This window comes from Peromyscus leucopus, chromosome 9, assembly GCF_004664715.2.
Source record: "Peromyscus leucopus breed LL Stock chromosome 9, UCI_PerLeu_2.1, whole genome shotgun sequence".
Taxonomy (NCBI): Eukaryota; Metazoa; Chordata; class Mammalia; order Rodentia; family Cricetidae; genus Peromyscus; species Peromyscus leucopus.
This window is the reverse complement of record NC_051070.1, coordinates 48,080,641-48,106,955: the sequence shown is the minus strand read 5'-3', so window position 1 is coordinate 48,106,955 and position 26,315 is coordinate 48,080,641. Positions and strand designations below refer to the sequence as shown.

The 26,315-nt window shown below is 43.1% G+C and overlaps 1 protein-coding gene across 1 annotated transcript in view; it reads left to right on the top strand.

Annotated features, from left to right (window-relative positions):
• The window catches only part of Cpb2 (carboxypeptidase B2), a 47,542-nt gene that overhangs the window by 13,344 nt on the left and 7,883 nt on the right, over positions 1–26,315 (top strand). Inside the window, exons 2-8 of the mRNA XM_028878181.2 lie at positions 1,434–1,509; positions 3,068–3,192; positions 6,705–6,813; positions 10,448–10,549; positions 14,213–14,317; positions 22,765–22,875; positions 24,081–24,174. Of these exons, the coding sequence (XP_028734014.1) occupies positions 1,434–1,509; positions 3,068–3,192; positions 6,705–6,813; positions 10,448–10,549; positions 14,213–14,317; positions 22,765–22,875; positions 24,081–24,174 (722 nt within the window). The remainder of the gene's footprint in view (positions 1–1,433; positions 1,510–3,067; positions 3,193–6,704; positions 6,814–10,447; positions 10,550–14,212; positions 14,318–22,764; positions 22,876–24,080; positions 24,175–26,315) is intronic.

Here is a 26,315-nt window from a genome sequence, read left to right as displayed (position 1 = left end):
GGATCTCACTACGTAGCTCGGGCTGGCCAGGAACTTGCTCCGTAGCCCAGGATCTGGATTACAGGGTGTATCATCATACATGTGGATATCATGTGTCTTTCTGCACCTGGATTTTCACTTAACATAATCTCTGTTATCAAACACAACAGAATCTCATTTTTTAAAATAATTTATTTCATTTTGTTTTATGTGCATTGGTGTGAGGGTGTCAGATCTCCTGGAACTGGAGTTACAGACAGTTGTGAGTTACATATGGGTGCTGGGAATTGAACCGGGGTCCTCTGGGATAGCAGTAAGTGCTCTCAACCACTGAACCATCTCTCCAGCCCCAGAATCTCATTATTTTAAGAATTGTTTGCCTTTAGATTTTTTTACTTAAGTGTATGAATGTTTTGCCTGTATGCGTACATATGTACCATGTGCATGCCTGGTGCTTAAGGAGGTCAGAAGTGGGCATTTTATCTTCCAGAACTGGAGTTATGGATGGTTGTGAGATTTGTGGGTTCTGGGAACTGAACCTGAGTCCTTTGCAAGAGCAACAGGTGCTCTTAACCACTGAGCCATCTCTCCAGCCCTTGGGTCTCCTTTTTAAAAGACTTATTTGTTTTATTTTATGTGTATGAATGTTTTGCTTGCCCTGTAAGCATGTGAGCTGTGTTCATGCTGGGTGTCTGAAGAGGTCAGAAGAAGATGTCAGATCCCCTGGAACCAGAGTAACAGGTGGTTGTGGGCTGCCACGTGTGTGTGTGCTGAGAATCGAACCCGGTTCCTCAGCAGAGCAACAAATGCTCTTAACCACGGAGCCATCTCTCCAGCCCCAAGGATCTCATTCTTTTTAATGACTGGATATTATTCCATTGTGTGTGTCTGTGTATTTATCACATTTTTTTTGTCGACTTATTCACGGATGGACACTCAGATGGATGCCACAGCAGTGAGGAGTATTGCAACAAAAAACCGAGAACCCACGTGTCTCTCTGACATGCTAATTTTATTTCCTTATGCCCGGCAGGACTGTCAGATCATATGCTAGCTCTGTCTTTAATCTTTTGAGCAAACTCTGTGCTGCTTTCCAATGATGGCTCTACTGATTCACACTCCCAGTGACAGCAAACTAGAGTTCAGCGTTCTCCACGTGCAAAAATAAAAGCAAATTTATGTGTTGGCTTTTTGTCCCACACAAGTCCTTGTACACCTGCACACACAGAAGGGGGAGGAGAGAGGCCAGTGCTCTGTGGACCTGAGAGCTGTGGTTTTGTGGTCGTTTAGCGGTACAGACTATAAGAGATGCTGTTGACCTTTTACACCGAGTCTGCCTACATCCTAATACTCTTTACGTGTTGTTTCTGTCTTATAATGACCTCGAAGCTCCTTCAGTAAATGTGCACCGTTTTCACATTGTTATTTAACTCAAACCCTGTTTTCCTCCCCAGTGGCCAGGTGTTATCTGCTCTTCCTAGAACCTCTAGGCAAGTTCAAGTTCTTCAGAATCTTACTACAACCTATGAGGTAACGTCCTCTAACTTACATTTGCATTAGCTTTTTTTTTTCTGTGTGCGTTGTAAACTGTGTTCCCCCTCCAGTCCATCTGTATATATCTAGCTGTAGCCACCACATGACCTTTTGTTTCCAGAACCAAACCTTTACCCGTGGTATCACCTCAAAGCTGTGAGCAGGTCAGCACAAACTGCTACAGTATCAGATGTTTGACAGTGTTTTGCTTGTAGAACAGTGGTTCTCAGCCAAGGAGTAGGCGTATAAGCCCCAGGAAACTTTTCTTAAAATGCCCATTGGTGGATTCCATCTCCCTGGGAAGTCCTAGGTGTGGAAGACTGGCAGGCAGCAGAGAATGAATGAACCTGCGTTTGTTAGAGATAGAGGTCAGATCAGTTTGGAGGTGCAAGTTTGGAGATATAAGGGAGTGCTGGCTAAGACTAAAGAGGGGGGAGGGAGCTGGAGGTGGTGGAGGTGCCTTCACTGGAGGGTGGGAGTGGGTGAGGTTGGGGATGACTCTGTGGGAAGCAGGGTCATGATTCTCAGACTCAAAGCAGTTCCCAAGTCAGGCAGAAGTAGCTGCGAGTGCTTTGCTTTAGCAAAACCCTTGGTTACAAGAATCCTCTGGGAAGAACGGCTCTGCGTGAACACATCCACAGTGTGTGGGTGGCATGAGCTGCAGCCCTCGGCAGCATGGCCTTGGCCTGAGGTTATCACGTGGGTGGCCATTAGGCGTCCCCTGCGCCTCTGACAGGAGCAGAACTGAGTGAGACATGTTCATAACCCTTTTGCAAGATAAAGATGAAGCATCTCCACCAGAGAAAGGGTGAAAAAAGATCACAAAATTTACTTCACTTTATTCTTCTCATTTATTCTTTAATTTCATTGTTCAGTGAGCTTACAAAAAAGCTGAGTTTTGCTGTGACATTTTCAAACATACGTCACAATACTGCATTCTCATTTAAACCTTAGAATCTCATTGCTTATTCTGATGCCGGGTATATGATTTTAGGCAAATTAGCTCTGATCCTTAATTGGCTCATCTTTACAAAGAAAATAATAACATCTGCCTGGTTGATATCAAAATGGTATTCTAATGAGCGAAGGAAATGAGTCTGAAAGCACTTTGGAGAAGTGCCATAAAATGAGAAAAATGTAAATATTCAGAGGCATTAGATGAAAGAAAGAGACACTAACGTGATACTAATATCAAACACACGGGATCTTTACTAAGCAAAATCAATATGTAATCAAACTTCCTTCCTAGAGAGAATTTCATTTTTCTTTTAAGCACCTGAAACACATATCCAGCTCCACAGTAGAGTCATAAGTCTATTCATCTTCTCATCAAATATTAAGCATCTGGGGTGTTCCAGGGCCTGTTTAGCAACCAGAATGCCAGTGAATGAAATAAGCTCCCTGCTGGATGACTGTTTGTATTACTGTGTGTGGGGTGGAGACCGTGGCTGAGAGGTCACAGCCCTTTTAGAGACACAGCTTTTATGTAACTACAGATGCAAATGATGTGAATAACTCAGCTTTTGATTTACCGATTTCCTCCTGGAAACTGTAGGTTGTTCTCTGGCAGCCAGTGACAGCTGAATTCATTGAAAAGAAAAAAGAAGTCCATTTTTTTGTGAATGCATCGGACGTCGACAGTGTTAAAGCCCATTTAAATGTGAGCAGAATCCCATTTAGGTAGGTAGCTGTCCATTCAACAGCTATGACATACACCTACTATGAACTTGACCAAAAAATGATATAATTGCTTTGTGGGGAAATGGAGTGAATTAAAAATGGTGGCATGGCAGTCTCTGAGAGGCTGGTGATAAGACCTAAGACCCAACTCAGTGACAATGGTTTAATCTCTTATCACGTCAATCCTTTATCTGAATTACTACTCAGTGGTCTTCAGAACCTCTCACTCATCCTCTTCCTGTGATTACTCTATTCCTAGATCTAACAGGTACAACTGCCGTTCACTGTGGGTACTATTTGTCTCCTTGGTTCATCAAAAACCTAGCACAAGATACCTAGGGAAAGAAGGAAGGTGTATTAGTCAGGGTTCTCTAGAGCAACAGAACTGATAGCATGAATATACATACATACATACATACGTACGTACATACATACATACATACATAATAGTGGGCATACTTGTAAAGAATCTTATTGACTTTTATGTGCATAGGTATTTTTCTTGAATGCATATCTGTGCACCATGTGTGTCCCTGGTGCCCACTGAGCTAGAAGAGGATATCAGAGCCCCTAGAACTATTTGTCTCAGCTGGTCTCTGGTCTACTTTGGAATCCTGAGAAAGTAGGCCCTAATACCAGTGAAGGAATGCCTCAGCATCAGGATAGATGAACTTGTCCATGAGCGTGAGGGCAAGAAGGCAAAAAGCAAAAGCTGCTTTCTTCCGTGTCCTTTATGTAGGCTGCCACCACAAGGTGAGGCCCAGATTTAGGGTGGGTCTTCTGCCCTCAAATGATCCAGATTTAAGATGAGTCTTCCTGCCCCAATTGATCCAATTCACTAAAACTTCCTCACAGACATGCCCGCCGCCGCCGCTTAGGTTTTTTGTTAATTCCAGATGCAGTCAAATGGACCAGCAAGGATAGCCATCACAGGAGGGTTTGTTATCGTGCATAGACTTCTCAGCAGGGAAAGCATGGTGGCGGCAGCCGCTCATACTCCATCCACGGTCAGGAAGCAGAGAACAATGAGTGCTGGTGTTGGCTCCCTCTCTCCTCGGCATCCAGTCCTGGCTCCCAGTCCGTAGAATACTGCCACCTACATTTAAAATGGGTCTTCTCTGGCTCAACCTAATCTAGAAAATCCCTCACATGCCCAGAAACCCCATCTCTTCAGTGACTCTAGAGCAGTGGTTCTCAACCTTCCTAGTGCTGCGACCCTTTAATACAGCTCCTCACGTTGTGTCGACCCCCCCCCAACCATAAAATTATTTTCGTTGCTACTTCGTAAGTGTAATTTTGCTACTGTTAGGAATTATAATGTAAATGATACCTGATATGCAACCCCCAAAGGAGTCTCGACCCACAGGTTGAGAGCTGTTGTTGCAGAGGCTGTCAAGTGGACGGTATGAACCGTCACACCGTGGTAGGCTTCTGCCACCAATCCTTTCTTCTCAAAGTTAGTGACTGCTTCTGAAGATCCAGCCCTGAACTAGAAAGATGGTCTGACTTGGCAGCTTGGCCCTGCCACTTAGTCACCTCTGTGTCCTCGTAGGAATTATAAATGTATGCTGGAGATAAAAAGACACTGACCACAGATCGTAAGTGACTTGAAAAGACTTTTTCAAAACAGTGTATTGAGTGTTGTTTCTGTTCAGAGTCCATTCCCTCTTTTAGTTTCTCTGGTTTACTTTCTCCTCTCCTGATCCACTGCCTAGGAGCCAGGGTCCCCTGCTGTCCTTTTGTAAAGAGACCAGGGTCTTATGTGTCCTGATGGATATCCTCTGTATCATATGCTGGGAGAATTATTGATAATTTGTTAGAGGCATTTACTGCCCCTTTCCAGGAACTGTGCAAGGTAGGTGCTTTTACCAGTTGCAGGTGGAAAAGCGTTCAAAGGTTCATTTTATTTTTATTTTATTTTATGCATATGTGTATTTTGCCTGCATGTATGTGTATGCTCCACGTGTGTGCAGTACCCACAGAGGCCAAAAGAGGGCACCAAAGACCATCGACTGGAGTTAGAAATGGTTGTGAGCCACCATGTTGGTGCTGGGAGCTGAAACCCATCCTCTGCAGGAGCAGCCAGTGCTCTTCACTGTCTCTCCAGCCTTGGGGAAAATATTTTAGCTTACAAGGAAACTTCCCAAAGTCAGCCAGTTGAAACATGGAGGCAGAAGTCAAACTCAAAACATTCAGACATCAAAGTCTTGGCTTTTAGCCATTGGCCTAAATAGCGAATCTTTTATCAGTATGAGAGCTAATTCAAAATTGTTCATCCTAGCTGACAGATAATTCTGGTAAAGTTCTTGGCTAGTTAGTAGAGCAAGCAAGCTAACAGCCTCAATTTTATCTGACCCTGTATCTTGATTTGCAAAATATTTGGTCATCTTTCATCCTGCACAACATCTGGGATGCATCAGTGAAGCACAAGAAAGAAAGGCAGCCTGCTTCTCCTGTGTCCTACACTGAAAACCGAGCTATTGACCTGACTGAAGCAGATGTCCATCAACCTCTGTATTCTTGTCAGATTTCTGTTGCTGTGATAAATGCCAAGACCAAAAGCAACTTGGAGAGGAAATGGTTTATTTAATCTTACATAGTTATAGTTCATCATTGAAGGATGTCAAGGCAAGAACTCACGGCAGGAGTTTGAAACAGAAACCATGGGAGAGTGCTGCTTACTGGCTGACTCTCCGGCTTTTCAGCTACCTTTGCTAAACAGCCCTAAACCATCTGCCTAGGGATGGTGCCGCCCATAGTGGGCTGGGCCTTCCTACCTCAACCAGCAATGCAAAAAAAAAAAAAAAAAACAATGCCCCCCACAGACGTGCCCACAAGCCAGTCTGGTGGAGGCAGTTCTTCGGTTGAGGCTCCCTCTGCCCGGGTGTCAAGTTGACAACCAAGATCAGCCATCATGGTTTTCCTGGAAAACACACTGAAGAATCTCTGTCAAGAAATAGAGATACTGTCGGGTAGTGGTGGCGCACGCCTTTAATCCTAGCACTCGGGAGGTAGAGCCAGGCAGATCTCTGTGAGTTCGAGGCCAGCCTGGGCTACAGAGTGAGTTCCAGGACAGGCTCCAAAACTATACAGAGAAACCCTGTCTCGAGAAAAAAAAGGAAAGAAAGAAGGAAGGAAGGAAGGAAAGAAAGAAAGAAAGAAAGAAAGGAAGGAAGGAAGAAAGAAAGAAAGAGAGAAAGAGAGAAAGAGAGAGAGAGAGAAGGAAAGAGAGAAAGAAAGAAGGAAAGAAATAGAGATGTTGGTAGAGGGTGGTAAGATCTGGATAGTCCTGAAGCTGTACCTCACCCCTCTCCCCCATGTCCACAGGGCTCAGCTAAAGAGGTTTGTGGGGTCATCTCCTCTCCATTTACAGATGTGTCATTTTACTTGCTAAACTGCCCGTTAGACCCGCAGGCAGCTCTCCCCCAAGCTCACATTCTGTACCGGCTACGGGCCATGTGGGAAGGCCAGCCCTGTGCTTGCAAACCACTCACCTTCTGCTTCGTCATCAGCATCCTGATGGAAGATGTGGAGGCTCTAATTCAGCAGCAGACGTCCAATGACACCGTCAGCCCCCGGGCCTCCACCTCATACTATGAACAGTATCACTCATTGAATGAAGTAAGTCACCACGTTCCCGAAAGATCCAGTTTTCACTTAACCAGCATTGCCATTTCAGCAATTATCCAGGAATCATAGTTGATTAAATGGTGGGAATTCATCCTTTTGCTGGTCTCTCTTCTGGGAAGGTGGCCCCCATGTCTGACCAAACAGCATGTGTATCTAAGGCTGAGTATCTCACACTGCTAGGGCTAATCCTGAAGAAAATATTGAATGCTAAGAACAGCAGAAAGTGAAGAACAGGACAGCTACATTGAAACTGCCACAAAAATTACAATTAAGTTTATTCTTAATGAATCATCACCGGATTATTAATTCACCTCACAGAAATAAAGTGATATATTCACTTCTATTTAGTATGCTACAAAAGAATATATTTAATCCTTCTGGGTGGGAACCTTTAGATCAAGATGTCTTTGACTGGGTGCCTAAAAAGACAGCAGGGACCACATCTCCGACTCGGGTAATAAGAATCAATTTTATTTTTCATCTCTGAAATCACCTGCTTCTTTCCAGTTGGTTAATCCAGAACCCTGTCTGCTTCCAGAGCCTGTGCGCCTGGCTGATTGACGCGGGTCTTGCATGCTTACACCACCACATTATTTCTCTTTAGAGCATACATCTGTCTCTTCTACTTAGGTCACTCCCCTCGAACCTCTGTCGCCAGCAACATGTGACAGACTTGATGCAGAGAGGCTAGGCAGGAGTGTAATGGGCAGAGGGGGACGCCTTAACCAGGAGGGTTTCGAAATACACTTTTTAATTATTTTGTTCCAGGAAGTTCTGTTGTCTTACCATATACCCACGAACGACTTGGAATGGCAAACAAATATACTCCATGACTGCACTCATTTGCGGGGGATTCCATAGCAGAACCCCACAGACTGTACAGACATTTCTCTGTTTCATATTTCTGGAGGCAAGAAGCCCAAGATCTTGACAGTCTTTGGTTTTCCTCTGAAGCCTCTTTCTTTGGTTTGGAGTCAGTTGTTTCCTCGTCCTCAAAAGGTGTTCTGGTTTTCTTTCTACTGCTGTGATGACCGCCACGATCAAAAGCAACTTGGAGAGAAAAGGGTTTATTTAGTTTACATGTTCTGGGTCTCAGTCCATCATGCAGGAAAGTCAGGGCAGGAGCACAAGGCAGGAACCTGGAGGCAGGAACGGAAGCCATGGAGGAGTGCTGCTTTCTGGCTTGCTCCCTCTTGCTTGCTTAGTCTGCTTTATTATGCCACCCAGAACCACTTACCTGCACTAACCCCAGTGGGCTGGACCCTCCTCTACCAGTTCATAATCAAGAAAACGCTCCCACATCCTTGCTTACAGCCAAGTTGATGGAGGGAGGCATTTCTCAATTAAGTTTCCTCTTCCCAGCTAACTCTAGCTTATGTCAAGTTGACAAAAGCCCAGCCAGGACATGTGGCTTTTCTCTGTACATCCCCACATGTCTCCTTCCATCCTGATCTCTCCTTCTTTGGAGGACACTGGTCAGACCAGATCCGTGCCTGCTTTGAACTTCAGTACAATCACATTCTATGGTGCTAAGCACTGAGGCTTCAACAAACCAGTTGGGGAAATATACTATATCATCACCATGATATTTCAGAAAGCATTTCAAATCTCTCCTCTCCCTACTCCAAAGCCTTTCTAAGAGGCTCATGGGAGATATGGTGATTTTACTCTTCGGAAATTCTTTTATCTCTTCCCTTCTCCTTCTACTTATGGTAACCTGAACAAGTCTCCACTCAAGGTGGTCTGGTAAGTTCATCCGTGACGCTGACTCCATACAACTCTATTGGAGGAAGTCTGCTGAACCATTAGTGCTATAGCATTAATTAATCCATGTACTAGCATCCTCAGACGCATTCACCCCTGGATACCTAATTTAGCCATTTGGTGGTTAAGTCTCCGACACCTTAGAAACCGATAGTGTCAGAACTTGGTGAACAGGCCCTTCAGGAGCATCTCTGTCCCCAGCATTGGTACAAGAACTCACATGCTCTTGCTGTTTATGCCACCACAAGAGAACCGGAGGTAAATGATGCTCCACTTGCCACCAGGCAGGACTGCCGTGTGAAATCATCACTAGGAAAGCTCTCGGAGACAAAACCAAAGAGTTGAACATCATGAGTTCAGAAGGTCCAAGAGTACCTGGGAAGTTGGTCTGTATTAAGATATGACCAAGTTTGGTCCCAACTATCCCAAATCAGATGACAGTCCGATACCTGCTTTAAAGGAGTTGCTAAACTCAGCCCCAGACATTGCTTTTTTCTCCCATTGTAGTTTCCATGGAGCCTCAAATGCCGCTGGACTTCTGTGCTGGAGAGAGTCCGGAATGCAGCCACCTCTCCTGGTGGAGTCCTTTTCTTCAGCTTACCCTCATATTTGCCTTTCGCTATCACAACAATTTCATAGGTTTATGGTGGAAAACAATAATGCTGACATCTTTCCTGTGTAAAAATGGTGCCCAGGTTGCCTTGGTCCTGAAAAGTGAATTTGTACGTGTGTGTGTGTGTGTGTGTGTGTGTGTGTGTGTGTGTGTGTGTGCTCACCCATGTGCAAGTGCCCATGCATGTACATGTGTTTGGAGGCCAGAGGTCTACATTTGTTATTGTCTTCAATTGCTTTCCACATTATTTTTTGAGACGTAGTCTCTGGATCCATAGCTCACTGACTCAGCTAGACTGGCTAGACAGCTCCCTCCCTCCCTCCCAACATACTCCCCCTCTCCAGGAATAAGATTACACAGGCATGCTGCTGTGCCCAAACTCCTCACAGGTGCTGGGGATTTGAACTCAGGTCCTCAAGCTCACTCAGCGACTACCATAGCAACAGCAATCCCTAGCCCTGAAAAAAAAATTTTTTTAAAACCTCATGATGTTAGCTCCGGGATGCCTGGTAGGAGGACCCCATACATAGAGATAGAGTCTCAATGTGATAAGCCTCTAAAAGGAACTCTTGAATGGGGCATGGTGGCTCAAAACCACAACCTCAGTACTCAGAAGGCTGAGGTGTGGAGATGATAAGTTCAAGGCCAACCTGGGTTACATAGGAGATCCTGTCTCAAAAGACAAAACAACAAAGAGCCCAAGGCCTAGCTCGATGGTAGAGTGCTTGTCTATCACGTACAAGGCCCTACATTCCATCATCAGATCTAGAAAACGGATAAACAATAATGTCTGGGCTGGAGAGCTGACTCAGTAGTTAAGACACTGGCTGCTCTTCCATGGGACCTGGCTTCAATTCCCAGCACCCACTGAGCAGCTCACAACTGCCTATAACTCCATTTTCAGAGGATCCACTGCCCTCTTCTGGCCTCCACTGGCACCCAAGTGGTGTACAGACAAACACCCATAGACACAACATAAAGTTCAATAAAAGCCAATCATTTCCAAGGCCACGTTTTAAAGATTAACTCTTTGTTCTACGCTTCTTAGAGCCGTTTCACTTGCCCCCTAAAACTTAGATTCTTTTCAGCGGAGGAAACACTCCATCCCCAGTGTTTTCAGTTCTCCAGTTCTCCTATCTGCGAGAACAGAGAGGGATCTCCTGTCTGCAAGGAAGCTGACTACTTCCTGTGATCAGCGATGTCCTGCGAACTTGTCCTGTGACTAACCTGTAGTTTCTGTCCTCATAGATCTATTCCTGGATAGACGTTGTAACCGAACGGTATCCTGAGAGGCTCCAAAAAATCTACATTGGCTCATCATATGAAAAGTACCCACTTTATGTGTTAAAGGTATGTGGGGAGAGTCACTTAGAGGGGGATATTAACTATGCAATGATGTTTGTTATAGCTTAGTTCTACTTTTCTTTGAGCTCTGGAAATATTTTTGTTTCAATTGTATCTTAACTTTAATATCCAGCTACTTAGGAATAAATTACCTTTATTTTTTCTTGAGTAATGAGTTTATGAGTGAAAAACACCTCTAGAATCAGACTCCCCTGTGTTCATGTTATGTTAGACAGCTGGATAAACCACTTTCTGTGGGTTTCAGTGGCCACACACATAAAATGACGGGAGTAGTCTGGCTACTCCTCAAGTCCTTGTTCTATTTATATTACTACCTCCTCAAATCGGCTGGGAGAGATTGTGTATCTTGAATTGTTCTAGGACAAACAGTAGCCTAGCTTTTGAAAAACCAAAATAGGAGCCGAACCACCATCCAGGTAAACTCAGAGAGCTGGGCAATGCTGCAGGGACCGCCTTAGTCACCACAGATGTGGCTATGTACTTTCAGTTGCAGAATCTTGTGAAAGAGGATTTGATTTTTAAAAATTAGTTACAAAAATAATTTCAGGATATGTAAATAAGAGAGAAGAGTTATAAAAATTAATATTTACAGTAACCAAAGCAAGAAGAAAAGAGGATTAAATGGTATTGCCATCTATAATACCATTCTAGGAAGGCATCTTTTCAACCTTGTAATTAACAATATCCAAAGAAAGGAGAGAGCAATATGGCCTTGGCCGAGGTGTCTTCTTTGAATAACCTATGCTTAGGGAAGATCAATGAATGTGAATTCTAGAAAAGCCATAGGCATCATGACCATGATAACATTTAGTGCTTACACCTTTCCAATTCTGTAGTTCTGTTTTTCTCCCACACTCTCTCCCTTAAAAAATGAAAGAAATGCTCTGCAGAAATGTAATTAATAGAAAAACATATTTGCTTTTAGTGGTGCAGAATTGGTACATGGTTACCTGTAGTAGGTGAGCATTTGCAGGTGCTCTAAGACAAGACTTTGAATCAGGATGTCTCAGTTTCAATCTGTCCTTCCTAGGAACTTCCAGGGCAGAATCAAGGCAGAGATGAGGCATATGGATTCCTTTAGCGAATCAGTCAGCTAATAGGTTAGTTCCACGGGAACTGTCATGCATGCCCACCAATGACACTTTCTCGTTTTGCGTGCATCTTGCAACTGGATGTCTGGAAGCTGGATGAACACATGGGGAAAGTCGTCCATCCTGGTTGGTTGCATCAAGTTTTACTCTTACTTAACAGAGGAGGTGCACACAGTGTGAGTTTGCAGACCCACAATGTTGTCAGTGTCAAGCCAACAGGCAATTTATCCCTAAAGCTGAAGTATGCAAATATGAATGAATGAAAGAGTGAGTGAATGAATGATCAAGTAAGGCAACTAACCTGGACAAGTAAGGACTTTCCTGACACTGACTAGATAGAATCACCCACATCTGTTTGATTAGATGATTTGATTATTAGTGGCCATTTTTCTTTTTCCTTTATTTAGATATTACTATTAGGAAAGGCAACTTAGTTAGAGTTTCTATTGCTGTGATGAAACACCATGACCAAAAAGCAAGTTGGAAAGGAAAGGGTTTATTTGACTTACACTTCCACATTGCTGTTTATCATTGAAGGAAGTCAGGGCAGGAACTCAAACAGGACAGAAACCTGGAGGCAGGAGCTGGTGTAGGGGCCATGGAGAAGTGCTGCTTACTGGCTTACTCAACCTGCTTTCTTATAGATCCCAGGACCACCAGCCCAGGGATGGCCCCACCCACAATGAGCTGGAACCTCCCCCATCAATCACTAATTAAGAAAATGCCTCACAGCTGCATCTTACAGAGGCATTCTCTCAATGGAGGTGCCCTCTTTCAGATAACTTTAGTTTGTGTGTCAAGTTGACATAACACCAGCCAGCACAGAAACCTTCCCAGGAGGATGTAAATGACAATATCCACTCGCTTTGCTTCTTGATTTGAATTTATAATCCTTCTCCCTTTTCTCCATATCCTGAATTTATTTTTGTAACTAATTTCAAAGAATCAAATCTATGGGGTCTGTAGAGTTGGCTCAGTGGTAAAGAGCGCTGGCTGCTCTCTCAGAGGACCCAGATTCGATTCCCATCACCCACAAAAATAAGGAAAAACGTTTTAAATCAAATAAATCATGATTGATTTTGGAAATGTTCTTGAGAATTCTTTTTCATTGATAATTTCATGTGTGCATATATTTGGTCAAAGCCGCTCCTTACCCCCTCCCCTTCAATTCCTCTCTATTTCTCCTCCCTTCCCCTCCCAGCTTCATGTTATATCTCTGTCTCTATCTCTCTGTCTCTGTCTCTGTCTCTGTCCTCACTTATGCACCCATATGTGCACATATATAGGACCATCTACTGGAGCATGGTAGACTTTCAGGGGCCTCAACCCTGGAGAAAACTTATTCTCCCTCCCTCAACAACCATCAGTTGCCTCCATCCATGCTGGGTTTTTGGCTGGCTTGACCTCGAGAATCCATCTACAGATGTCAAAGGTTGTCACCGTGTAAAAACTGATTCTTCTTGCTCCACAGAGTTGACACCTTGTGCTAACCCTCCACCCTGTACATCAGATCAAAGCCCCTGTCCCCAATCTAATGGGACCAGTCTACAAATCAACTGGTGATAGTTCATCCTTTGGGTGTGACGCACAGAAATAGCAGTGCATAAAAAGTATACTCCATGGAGAAATTTTGAGGGCTTTTATATTCCCAAAGTCTCTGTCCTTCCTGTTGCAGGAATCTTAAAAGTTCTTATTAATAAAATCAAACCTGAGGCGAGTTATTGGGGTCCATGCTGGTAGATCAGAGAGACAGAACAAGCCACAGCTATCTCACCTCGCCGGATCCTCAGCTGGTCTTGTCTCCTCAGACAGGAGGCCTCTGAGTCCTCATCCCGAATGGGTCTCAGCTGAATTACTGCTCAAAAGCCTGAATGCTTAACCAGCCAAAATCCTCTAGTTTCTGGTCCTCACGCCTTATATATCTTTCTGCTTTCTACCACCACTCCCTGGGATTAAAGGCTGGCTTTCTGGGATTAAAGGCGTGTGTCACCATGCTTGGCTATTTCCAATGTGGCCTTGAACTCATAGAGATCCAGAGGGATTTCTATCTCTGGAATGCTAGGATTAAAGGTGTGAGTGCCTTTGTATCTAGTGGCTGTCTGTTCTCTGACCCCAGATAAATTTATTAGAGTACACAATATTTTGGGGAACACAATACCACCACACCTTCCTGCATACAACTACCCACCAGCAAATAGCACTTACCTCCGGGGAGTAAAGACACACTTGTAATAATGCTCTTCGCTTCTCTTTCTGTCTGCATGCCTATGTAGGGCAGAGGCAGGAGTTCTGGCTTCAACTTCATTCCCAATTCACACATAGAGCAGACCTAAGCAATCCCCCCATCATCTCACCAGCTTTTAAATTTGCTCTGAGAACTTTCAAAGTAACACAGAGAGCAGTGTCTATGCAGTAAGTCCATTTAAAGGATGGAGTAAAGGAAAAGACAAGATAGGGATATATTGTTGGTGTTGTATATTTATTTATTTTTATTTATTTGTTTGTTTGTTTGTTTGTGTGTGTGTGTGTGTGTGTGTGTGTGTTGTGTTGTGTGTAGGTTTCAGGAGAGAAACAAACAGCTAAAAATGCCATATGGATCGACTGTGGAATCCATGCCAGAGAGTGGATCTCACCTGCTTTCTGCTTGTGGTTCATAGGCTACGTAAGTACTTCCCATGGGCCAGTGTTTCAGTTGTGTTATGACTAAGCTGCATTTTCCCACATCACAACCTGGAATTCTTGGTTCAAGTTTTACAAGTGGAGCTTGGGAAACTGTCATGTTCATACGGAATGATAATTAAGTAACAATATTCTATTAAGTGATGAGCTTCCTAAAGTAGAAAAAAAATATATATATATATATATTTTTGGTTTTTCGAGACAGGGTTTCTCTGTGTAGCTTTGCGCCTTTCCTGGAACTCACTTGGTAGCCCAGGCTGGCCTCGAACTCACAGAGATCTGCCTGGCTCTGCCTCCCGGAGTGCTGGGATTAAAGGCGTGCGCCACCACCGCCCCCGGCTAGAAAAAATATTTGAAGCAATTATTTGTTTGGTATTCCTCCTCCTCCTCTTCTTCATCATTTTGGTTCGTATTGTCTGGACATCTTTTGCTAAATCCCACCCTTGGGAACTGAACATAAAGCACACACTTACAGATCAGATAATGCTTTTCCTTGTGTCATAATAAAGAATTCTGTCCCTGAAGAAGGGATTGGCATTAAGAAAAAGCCACATATAAGACAAAGGGTATGCCATAAAAGTGATAATTAGGAGGGCTATCAGCCTCCACAATGAGTAAAAACAGTAAGATTATGCTTCAAATCCTACGAAATGGGCATATGTATCATCCATTCTGATTAATAGGAAGAGACATGTACTGGAAAATTCAAAATACATACCTTTTTGATAACACTACTCACAAAGACTATAACGAAAAAAGATCAGTCAGAACATTAGGACATCATTGGTTAGATCTCTCTTACCAAACACCTGCTTCACATCTTCCCTTCTTCAATAAATCTGAGCTTGTTAGGAGTCTTAGGGGAGACTGTTCCTGGGGAGATGTGAATAAAATGTACACTCAACCCAGAAATCGAAGCAACCACAGACCTACGTAAGGACACTGCTCAAGGACCAGCGGGTTTAGTGGGGTTACTTCCAAGACTGTGGGTAAAGGGTTACTTCCGGGAGCAGAAAGGACATAAAGGCAACTGTCATTACTGAAAGCCTGCCCCCGCACAACTGACAGCTCATGAAAGCCGGAACCCTAGAGTGCACTGCATAACTTTTAGGCAGCTCTACAGGTTGAAGAGTGTCCCTTGTAGGTGACTTGGCTAGTCTGATCATCAGCCAGGTAGTTCATCTGATTTCTGTCTCCCCGGAGAGCCTTACTTTCTACTTGGCAAGTGAGGGACCTTGTGTGTCTGGTCAGTTTCAGGATTTTCCTGAGACTCCTGAGTTGTTTACAGCTTGAGTCTTCTTCTCCTCCTGCTCCTCCTGCTCCTCCTTCTCCTCTTCTTCCTCCTCTTTTTTCTTCTTTTTTTTTTTTTTTTGTTTTTTTCCAAGATAGGGTTTCTCAGTGCAGCCCTGGCTGTACTGGAACTTGCTTTGTAGACTAGGCTGGCTTCTGCTTCCCAAGAGCTGTGATTAAAGGTGTGCACCACCTTTGCCCGACTGCCTGAGTCTTCTTAATAAGCCTCCTTTTAGAACTTCCTGAGTTTCAAAGAGCTTAAAAAAAAAAAAACATTGTCCCACAGAACTGCAGCATCCCTGAGCCTACTGAACAGTTTTCACCCACCATTGAAACAATCTGGACTGCATGAGATTTGGTTCCAACTCACCCATCCCTCATCAGTGCAGTCATTTGGTTGCCTTGCACCTTACCCAAGCTGGATAGCTTTAATAAAGGGGTCATCAGCTACTGGAGAAGGAAAGGGAGAACATTTATTTTTCACCTATCTCTGAAGCTGAAAATGGCCAGAATGAAATACCAGTTCATATTTGGCAAAGTTCCCCAAATATGTTTCCTTCTCAACACAATGCCTTTTCTTCCAGCTACCCTTTACCCGTTTGCTGACTCTTTGTAAGACTATTTTATTTATTCTACAAATATTCGTAAGCCATCCATGAGAACCTAAACTCTGGAGAGATAGGGAACAGACTATGGCTTGAGGATTTTACCATCAAGTATTTTAGCTTAGTGGTACTCAGTAGATACTTTTTTACTCAAGTCAATAATCATGTCAGTAATTCCCACTGAGCGAGTGAGCATTCAAGCCTCATCTGCCTACAACTAACGCAGGTCACTGACTCTTAAAATATTTCAAACCACTGCTGGAGGAAAAGTCAATCCAAATACTTTCAAATAGTTTGAATGGGGTTGGGACTGTAACTCAGTGGTTAATTATTCCAATGGCCCTAGGTTCAAAATATGTTTTGCCTGGGTAGATTCTACCTTTAAAAGTTACCTGAGTCAAAGATGAATTGAAACCTTTGCTCTTAAGTCTTTTACTCCCTCCTAGATCTTAATAAGTATTGGAAAACCCATATAGTCCACCCTCAATAATGGTATTAACTCACTTTAAGAAGCTCAGGGTTGGTCATGCCCCTCTCTCTGTTTCTCACTAATTCTCAGGGGCCAAGCTGGATCCCTTCTATTTCTGCAAAAGTAGAAGCTGAGACTGGTGTGTCCGTACCTACATCACCACAGCCGAGCCCCAGCTCATGGTCTGGTCATCACAGTAGCCCAGTAAATACACACTGAGCACCACACCTCACTCAGCACTTTCTCCAACAACTCGCTCTTCGACCTGCAACTTTACCCTGGAAAACTCTCCCCTAATTGCCCACAAAATTGGCCCTTCCATCCTCATCATTTTCCTGCTTCTCCTCACCTGATCTGATGTATGCCTTCATAGGAACAGTGCCTCCTGGGAGCTCCATCCAGCACCTCACCATGTGCCAAGAGGCCTGGAGGACCGCATTCATAGTCTGCATCCTGATACCACTGGTCTCTTTCTGTCTCTTCCTCAGATTTCATAATATGGCTGCACTCTCCCATCTTTTCTGCTTCTTTTCATCCACTGGCCTCTGGATCAACCCTCGGGACCTACTTTGTGGTTCTTTACTCCCCCAGCAGTCCTTTCCACCATTCTGACTAAAGTTAATGCTCCTGTGTGAGATCCATCGACCAGGTGAGAGTCTCACTGCCTTGACATCGGCATTACTACGTCGAGCATTATTTCTGGCTCAGTGGATCTCTCCTGTGGCTGTCCTCTGAACAACGTCAGACATTGTGTTTTCCCACCCCCACCCCCAGAGAACCACCGCGAGAAGCCAGGAGCCACTAAACATGGCTTCCTCGTTTCCTCTTCAGCTTTCCTCAGTCTTGCAGCTGTTTAGAAAACACACTTTCAGAAAACCCAACTAGATCTCTTGGCTTGAAGATGTGTGTTTCTAATTCATCAGCTCTTCTGAGCTCTCTCTCTCTCTCTCTCTCTCTCTCTCTCTCTCTCTCTCTCTCTCTCTCCCTCTCTCCCTTTAGGTTCTCCATTATCATATTAAAAACTTCTCAGTCACCTGAATCCTAAATTCTCTGCTCCATTGATGTGACATTCAGAAGTTTCAACTTCAAACACCTCCAGAATTCATCCTCATCCTTTTCAGTCATTTGTACATCCTATACTATTTATCATAATAATTATAGAATTGAATTGCTGCAACTCTTTTCTAGCCATAGGGCTGTATGGTACTGTTTTTGGTGTTCCCATGATTCAGTGTATTGTTTGGTTCCTTAACCAGTGCCCTAAATCCCTCATGGAATTTGAAATTTAAATCACTGAATTGGGTTTTGAAGTACAAGCATGCCTAAATGGTACCTACTATTGGGCCAAGTATGTCATTGTTATTGGCTGCGTTCTGAATTATCTGAATATGTACAGAGATTGATAAAAAGATGGTGACATCTCTTTCCTGTATCTCTAATCATGGTAGGTGTGGCTATGAAAAATGCATGGCATATGAAAGGTTTTTATGTTACTTTATTCTCTATGAGATGGTTATTGGCTGATGCTTTGGTAGCTTTGTTATTTAGGACACGTAGGAGAGAAAGCATCGGGATGAAGAGCAGAGTCTTCATCCATCACAGCCCAGCAGACAGGAATCAGCTTGGCCTCGTCTTCCATCTTCCAGTCTTCTGTCCTCTTCTCCTTACAGCATCACTGTGATTTCACTTGTGCTACTTTTCTTCTTGGAAAATCCTACTTCCAGCAAATATTAAACTGTTGTCTATTGTGTGCCAGGTACAATTCCTTCAACTATCTACCTCATTAAAAGCAATTCATTCACTAGACATAAATACCATGCTTGCTATAGCAATGATTTATTAGATGAGACACTCTTCTCAAATCAACACCAGAGAATCATTTGAAATCTGAGTAATGTAAATAAATAAAATGTCAAACAGGTTAAACATAGAATTGCCATATGACTCAGCCATTCCACTCCTAGGTATCTCCCTAAGACAATGAAACACACACGCACTTACAAATGTTTTCAACAACTGCATTCACAATAGTCAGAAGGGGAAAACAGTACCAATGCCCGACCACTTAGGAGTGGAGGAAGGAAATATGGTGGCTCTCTACAATGAAATTCAGCACTGCAAAGGAGCGGGATTCTAACTCATGCTATTGCAGAGCATTATACTGCCAAAGATGCTGAACACAAAAGCTATACATCTCAATAATAGGCAGACCCACAAAGACAGGAAGCTTAGCGGCCGGAGAGATGGCTCTGCAGTTAAGAGCACTGGCTGCTCTTCCAGAAGACTTGGGATCAATTCTCAGCGCCCATATGGCAGCTCACAACTGTCTGTTACTCTAGTTCCAAGGGGCCCAACCCCCTCTTCTGACCCCCAAGGGCACCAGGCAAACACATGGCACACAGACATTCATGGAGCCAAAACACCCCCTGTACATGTAAAATTCAAACAAGTAATCTTAAAGGGGGGGGGCGGCGGAAAGATTGGCTGTGGTCGGAGTCTAGGGATGCGAAGGGAGGTGGAATCGGAGTGACTGTCATGGAGGCTCTGAAATCAGAGAGTGGCGACATTTACACTGTCCCGTGAAAATATCAAGGACCACTGAGTTTCACCTTTAAAACATCAAATTTCTGGTATGTCAGTTAAGTCTTAGTAAATCTATTAAAGGCTGATTCAGAGGCACATGGTGGTGCTTGGACCAGGAACCCAGGCCTGTTCCAAACCATCCTCACTCCATCTCTCTGGGTCCTTCATTGTGGGAAAAAGAAATCCAAGGGCTAACAATGAATATCTCTCAGGGTCCAGCTTTGCCGGAAGACGGTTATAGACTCAATCAATGATAAAGGAGGGTGAAGCAATGAAGAACCCCATCATGCCACATTTACCAAAATAAGAAACACTGGGGGCTGGAGAGATGGGTTAGCAGTTAAGAGTACTGGCTGCTCTTCCAGAGGACCCAGGTTCAATTCCCAACACCCACATGGCAGATCACAACTGTCTGTAACTCCAGTTCCAGGGGATTTGACACCCTCACACAGACACTCATGTAGGCAAAACATGAATCAATGCTCATAAAGTAAAAATAAATAAATTACATTAAAAAACACCATGAACATTAAAATGATGCGTGCTTTATTACTTTGAAAGTAATAGGCTCTTCTGTTACTGTTTTAACAATGAATACTACGTTCCTCCTGGAAAATGACATCAACATAATTCACAAATTTGTAGCAGGAAATGTATTTAACTTGTCACTGAACTACTTCAAAGAATTTTTTTCCTCAAATGCAAATTCTCCTTTTCATTAAGCTTTTATTTCTTACACTGAAGATTTAAGAAAATACTTGCTTCTTTCTTCTATCCTTTTCTGTTTTATTTTGGCAAGCAACTGTGGCATGACTCACGGAGTCATTATATAGAAATGTTGGTCTGGCATTTTAACTATTTAAAGGTAAAGATGTAGATGCGGTTAAATAGTGTTTTCTATTCTTATTGCTTTTAGCTACTATTTTATTATTTCTCATTTTTACTACATAAACATCTTATTATTTGTATAGTATGAATACTGTAAACAAATCTGATAAGCAATGAATGGATTTAGGAAAGTATTTGCACAGAAGCTGAATTATTATAACATAAATAGGAGTCCTACAAGCAATTGAATAAGAGAATAAGTAATTCAGTAGAAAAGTGGGTCAAGCACATAAATTGGCAAATCAGATGGGCCAAGAAATCTCTGAAAAGAGAATTAAACTTTCTAATATGGCAGTTAAAATTAAGGTCTAAAGTTTTCAGATTGGTACAACTTAAAAACGATGACATTGTTACAGGAAATGGGCATGCACACTGCTGGTGGGAATACATCATTTACTCACTGACTCTTTATAGAAATCAACCTGGCAGCAACAATTAATATCTAAGTGATGTACTTCTAAGCAGCCATTCTGCTTCTGGGATTCTCCTTCCTACAGAGATAAAGGCATAGGAAGTGTGTGAGAGGATGTTGATACTATTGCACAGCACAATTGTACAAATATATTTTATTTTTTGAAGCTTTCTTATATTAGTATTGTATTGGCATCATTTCCAAGCTCCTTCTGTGCCTCTTCCTCTACTCCTTCTCAACTTCATAGCCCTTTATTCTTTAATCATTATTGTCACACACACACATGCACACACACACACACACACACACACACACGCACGCACACGCACCTATAAATACAACCTACTGAGTTCATTTAGTGTTGCTCATATGTATACATGTTTAGGAATAGGACTACCTGGGATTGGATAATCTATCAGGGTCCTCTCTCTCTCTCTCTCTCTCTCTCTCTCTCTCTCTCTCTCTCTCTGTGTGTGTGTGTGTGTGTGTGTGTGTGTGCAGGTGCCCATAGAGGCCAGAAGTGCCAGATGCTTTGGGGGCTGGAGTTGTAGTAGCTGTGGACCACCTGATAAGGGTGCTACACATCAGACCCTGGTTTATGATCTGAAGTGTTGAGCCATCTCTCCCAGCCCTGAAGTATGATTTAAAAGAAACTTGTAAAAGTTAATAATGAGGGAAAACCTGTTTCTTATCAATACCTTTTGATTTGTATTTAAGACAACAAACAATTCTACCCAAACTAAAATGTATCAATGCTGTTGCAGTATGGCAATGTCAAACCAAAGCTTTCTAGGTGAAGTGATTTAACCAGATAGAGAACCTTCTTTGAGGTTCTGCTGCCTGTGTTTTTGATCATTTGGGAGTGACCTCTGTGGATGTCCTTGGACCAGGCTGAAAGATGCACCTCTAAGCTGGTGTGAGATAACAGGGGAGGACTGAGGGGCGGATGATGAGTATCGGCAACCCAGAGCAAGTCCTCTGAAGACTGCCAGCGGTGTTACAGCCACGTGACAAAATGTGAGGGAAAGGAACTGGAGACAAATTTATGACCAGTTCGAAGGACTGTTAGATCATCGTCTAATTAAGTCTGGGTCTAAAACAATGGTTCTCAGCCTTCCTAAAGCTGTGACCCTTTAATACAGTTCCTCATGTGGTGACCCCCACCCCAGCCACAAAATTACTTTTGTTGCTACTTCATAACTATAATTTTGCTACTGCTATGAATCATAATGTAAACTGTGTTTTCTGATGGCCTTAGGCAGCTCTTGTGAGAGGGTTGTTCAACTCGCTAAGGGGTCTAGACCCATAGGTTGAGAACCACTGATTTGAAACAAGATTAGGAAGAGCTCTGGTTACTATGGATTATTGGAAAGGAGGGGAACTATATTGAGTTTTTGTTTTTTTAAAAAATCTTTGTTGTAAACTTTATGGGTTTAAAGGGTATCCTTTCTTGGTGTTTGAAGGAGAATTTAGAAATGGGTGGTTCAATTTTTTTGCCATCATTAAATAGGAAGGTCTCTGTTGACCCATGTGATATCAGAGTGCCCAAAGTTCAGTTACTTTAAGGAACTGGTATTCACAACAAAATGTTCTGAGATTTCAGAAGGAATTGTGATAGAAATGCAGATCTCTGTTACGGGAGGGAGACGGCAGATGAGGGCAGGCAGCAGAGTAGCTCTGTGAACAAGGATACTATGTCCAGGGGAATGTGTGAGTGAGGCAAGGAGAAATCGCCTGCCATACACAGGCATAGGGAAGTAAGAAGAGCAGAATGTGGGGACGCGAAGAGAAGGTTTTCAAAGCTGCCGGGAGTCAACAGAAGCCCAGCTGTAGTTAAGTAGCTGTTATTGGTTCTCAATGAAAAAAATCTCAAGTCCTTTGAAAACAATAAAGCAGTGAGGGGGCTGTAAGACACAAAAATCCCCAAGTGTTACAGCAGTCAATTTGTATTACAATCAATTATTTTTGTTTGTTTACAGTTTCATTAGTATTTGAAAATAAATTTACCCAAGACCCAATTTAAAAAAAAAAAAGGAAAGAAACTGTTACTCTTCTTGCAAATTAAATCTACACATCAAAAGCTGTCAAACAACTGTTCCTAAGAGAGGGAAACTCATTTAAAACCAAGACAAAGCTTAGAAGGGCCCAAAATGAGACACTAAACTCCTTGGTTTAACGCGCAGGTCACCCAGTTCTATGGGAAAGAAAAGCTGTATACCAATCTCCTGAGGCACGTGGATTTCTACGTCATGCCAGTGATGAACGTGGATGGCTACGACTACACATGGAAAACGGTGGGTGAAAGCCAAGGAAGCAGAACACACCCGTTTGGGGGCATACAGAGATGCAGGGTTCATGGAATCCTGGACCTTGGTGACGAGATTTTGCTATGAAAAAAGTATTCCATTATGGGAAATTTCAAACATCCATAAAAACAGATGTAATTGCATAACAACAATACACTAGACATCGACTCACCGCCTCAGTGATGATTGGCTTTCTGCTGCTGTGACAAAATGCCCGAGAGTAAAATCTTAGAAGGAAGGAAGGTTGGTTTTGATCCAGAGTTTCAGGAACTTCAGTCAATGAGGCTTGTGACAAGAGGTCATGGCAGGGAGCACATGATAAAGCAAAAAGTGCTCATGCAATGACGGCTGGGAAGCCAAGAATGAGACGGGTGTGGGTGCGGCGTGCACGGGGGAGGGGGGGGCGAGCCAATGCCCCCTGCAAGGACACATCCTGCAGCGGGCTCAGTTTCTTCTGCTGGAACCCACTTCTTCCCAATAATGCTGTAGGCTAGCAGCCAAGCCTGTAACGCCTGGGCTTTCAGGGAATGTTACAGACCCAAGCCACCCCGCAGCTCAAGGCCCACTGTGTTTCATTTATGTCCTGTCAATACTATTTTAAAGAAAATCCAAGACACTGTACCATCATTTTATTAATAAACACATCATCGTACATCTCAGAAATAAGAAACTCTTAAAAAATAAAAGCTCATTGTTGTAGCAGTGGCTCATGCTTGTAATCCCAGCAGCTAGGAAGCTGAGGCAGGAGGATCACTGGGAGTTTGAGGTCAGTTTCAACTAAATAATGTTCTGTATGCCAGCCTGTGCAGTGTAACCAACCCAACGGTCAACCCATCCCAACCCAAAAAGGCACAGTGTGGAGAGAATAGAGAGAACACTAAAACGCCTGGCCGGCTCATAGTTTCAATCTGAGATACACGCTATTATACTTTTCTTTGAAGGAGTTCAAAATGAGCTTGCACATGAGAGTAATTTAAAGGAGGCGGGGCTAAATAAGAAGGCCAGTGAGCAGCTTAGTGGAAACAAATGAGTTTTCATACGTGTATAGTCAAAATCCATGAGATGTTATCATTTTTTATTTGGCTCAAGCTAACAGTTCGAGTGTGACTGGGGCCTGGATGGAGATGGGGCTGTGTGAGAGGACCGTGGCAGATGGTCCAGCTTGATAACCTGCCCCCCTCTGGTTCCTTTAGAACCGAATGTGGAGAAAGAACCGTTCTGTCCACAAGAACAACCGATGTGTGGGCACAGACCTGAACAGGAACTTCGCTTCCAAACACTGGTGTGGTAAGCGCTTGCTTGATGGTCTCTTCATGAAAATGGTGAGAGATGCCCGTGAACTCAAAGCAATTACGGGGAGGTGTGTCTGAAACAGGAATGATCTAATAACGAACCTCTGAAGTAAATATAATGCTGTGACTGTGGACTGGAGCCAACAAACCGCTTCAATCTCTCCCTGGCTGCTGCGGGCTCATCTTTAAATAAGGAAATTGAACCAGTTAATTCTTACTTATTCTTTGATAATCTTTCACATATAGACGATGTAGCTTGATTGTATCCATCTTCATCTCCCCTTCTCACTCTCCCCAAACTGCCCTAAATACGTGCCTCTCCCATCTTAGTTATCCCTCCTCTTCTTCTTCCTCCCCTTCTTCTTCTCTCCTCCCCCCTTCTCCTCCTCTCCCTCCTAGTTCACTGAGTCCAGTGACCACATCCACAAAGAAAAACGGCAACCTTCTCCCAGCAACCATCAATTGCAAATGGCCCCTCTTCTAGGAAATGGGCCTGGTGAGCTCTGGCCATATCCACGCTAGCATTTTGACTGGTCTGGTCTTGTCCAAGTGAGTACAGCGAACCGCAGCTGCTGTGAGTTCCTGGTGCAGCGCCATGTCGTGCTCAGATGACAGTGCTCCCAAGCTCTCCTCAGACTCCTTTGGCTCTCCCATGCTTCATTCTCTTTCCTGCCTCTTTCTCAGTATTTCCTGTTCCTTGCAGGAACTGATAGAGATGATCCACTTAAGGCTGAGGACTCAACCAGGACCAGTTTTTAAAGGTCTCTCCTAGTTTCTAAGTTAAAAACAAAAAGCTATCTCAGACTAGGAAGGGCATTATCAGAGATCTTGCTTTAACATGTCATGTTCATCCTCAGGACATCAAAGACTAGGGTAGGGGACACCCTCTCGTTTTCAATTGTGCAGATAAATGTTCGTTTTTGTAGAAACATTTTCTTTTGTGTTAGCTATTGTCTTTCTTAACAAGTTCATCCTTTCATGAATAACATAAAATACTGAGAAGTAATAACAATCTAAAAGGTGACGCAAAGAGCAAAGACAGGCACAGTGGGAGTTTGTCATCCTTTGGTTGGAATGAGCTGAGGTGCTCGGTGAAGATGGACTTGGGTCGTGGAAACAATCAGTTCTCAGGGAGGCGGATGTAAGCTCACCCTTTCTTCCCACTGCACCCAACATTATAGTTCATCGTACTTCCCATTAAGAAGCAGCTATGGGCCAAGAATGAATGGTGTACATCTGTAACTCCAGCACTCCTGGACTGAGGCAGGCAGATAGCAGGGTTCAAGGTCAGACTGGGCCACACAGCATGACCCTGTAAGAAACTACAAACAAGGCCCTAAATTATACAATGACCTTCAGTCTCCATATTGAGAATATATACACATGGCTTGGGTACAATGTGGCTCTCTGAGGCTTCAGTCCTGTGAATTAGAGACATGAGGAGAAATACTGAAAGGCAGGTGTATTAGTCAGAGTTCTCTAGAGGAACTTAACTGATAGAATGAAAAAAAGGATGACTGTATAATATATGTGTATGTGTGAACATATGTATATTTATGTATATATGTATATGTATGTATATATACACTCCACTTCAAATAATTGTTAAGAAAAATCCCTCACAGGTGTACCCAGCCCCTTGGGTTTTAGTTAACTCTAAATGTTGTCAAGCTGACAACAAAGGAAAGCCATCATATCAGGCTACCATACACAGGGACACACATTATGAATTAATTAAATGGATTAATAAATGAATTAACAAGTTAATAAAGCTTCAATGAATTAATAAAGCTTACTCTGGTACCAAATATCATGGTCACATTTTAAGTCATAGCCCATGTATCTAACTGTAAATTAGATCTGGAGACTTATTTCCATGGTCTTACTCTGGTTGAGGGTTCTTTTTTTTTAATGAATTATGCTGATTTTTAAGCTGTTAACATCGGAAAAATGCATCTATAGTGACTAAGGAAATTCAGTTTATTTTCCCTCATTTTATCAAAAGCTTGGAAACAAGTTAATAGCTGAGACCTTCCTGGTTGTGTTTTCAGGATCCAAGATGGCTGCCCCCAGGCATTCAGAGAGACCCACCTAGAATGGCCTTAGCAAGCCTGATGTAAATACTTGATTTCAAAA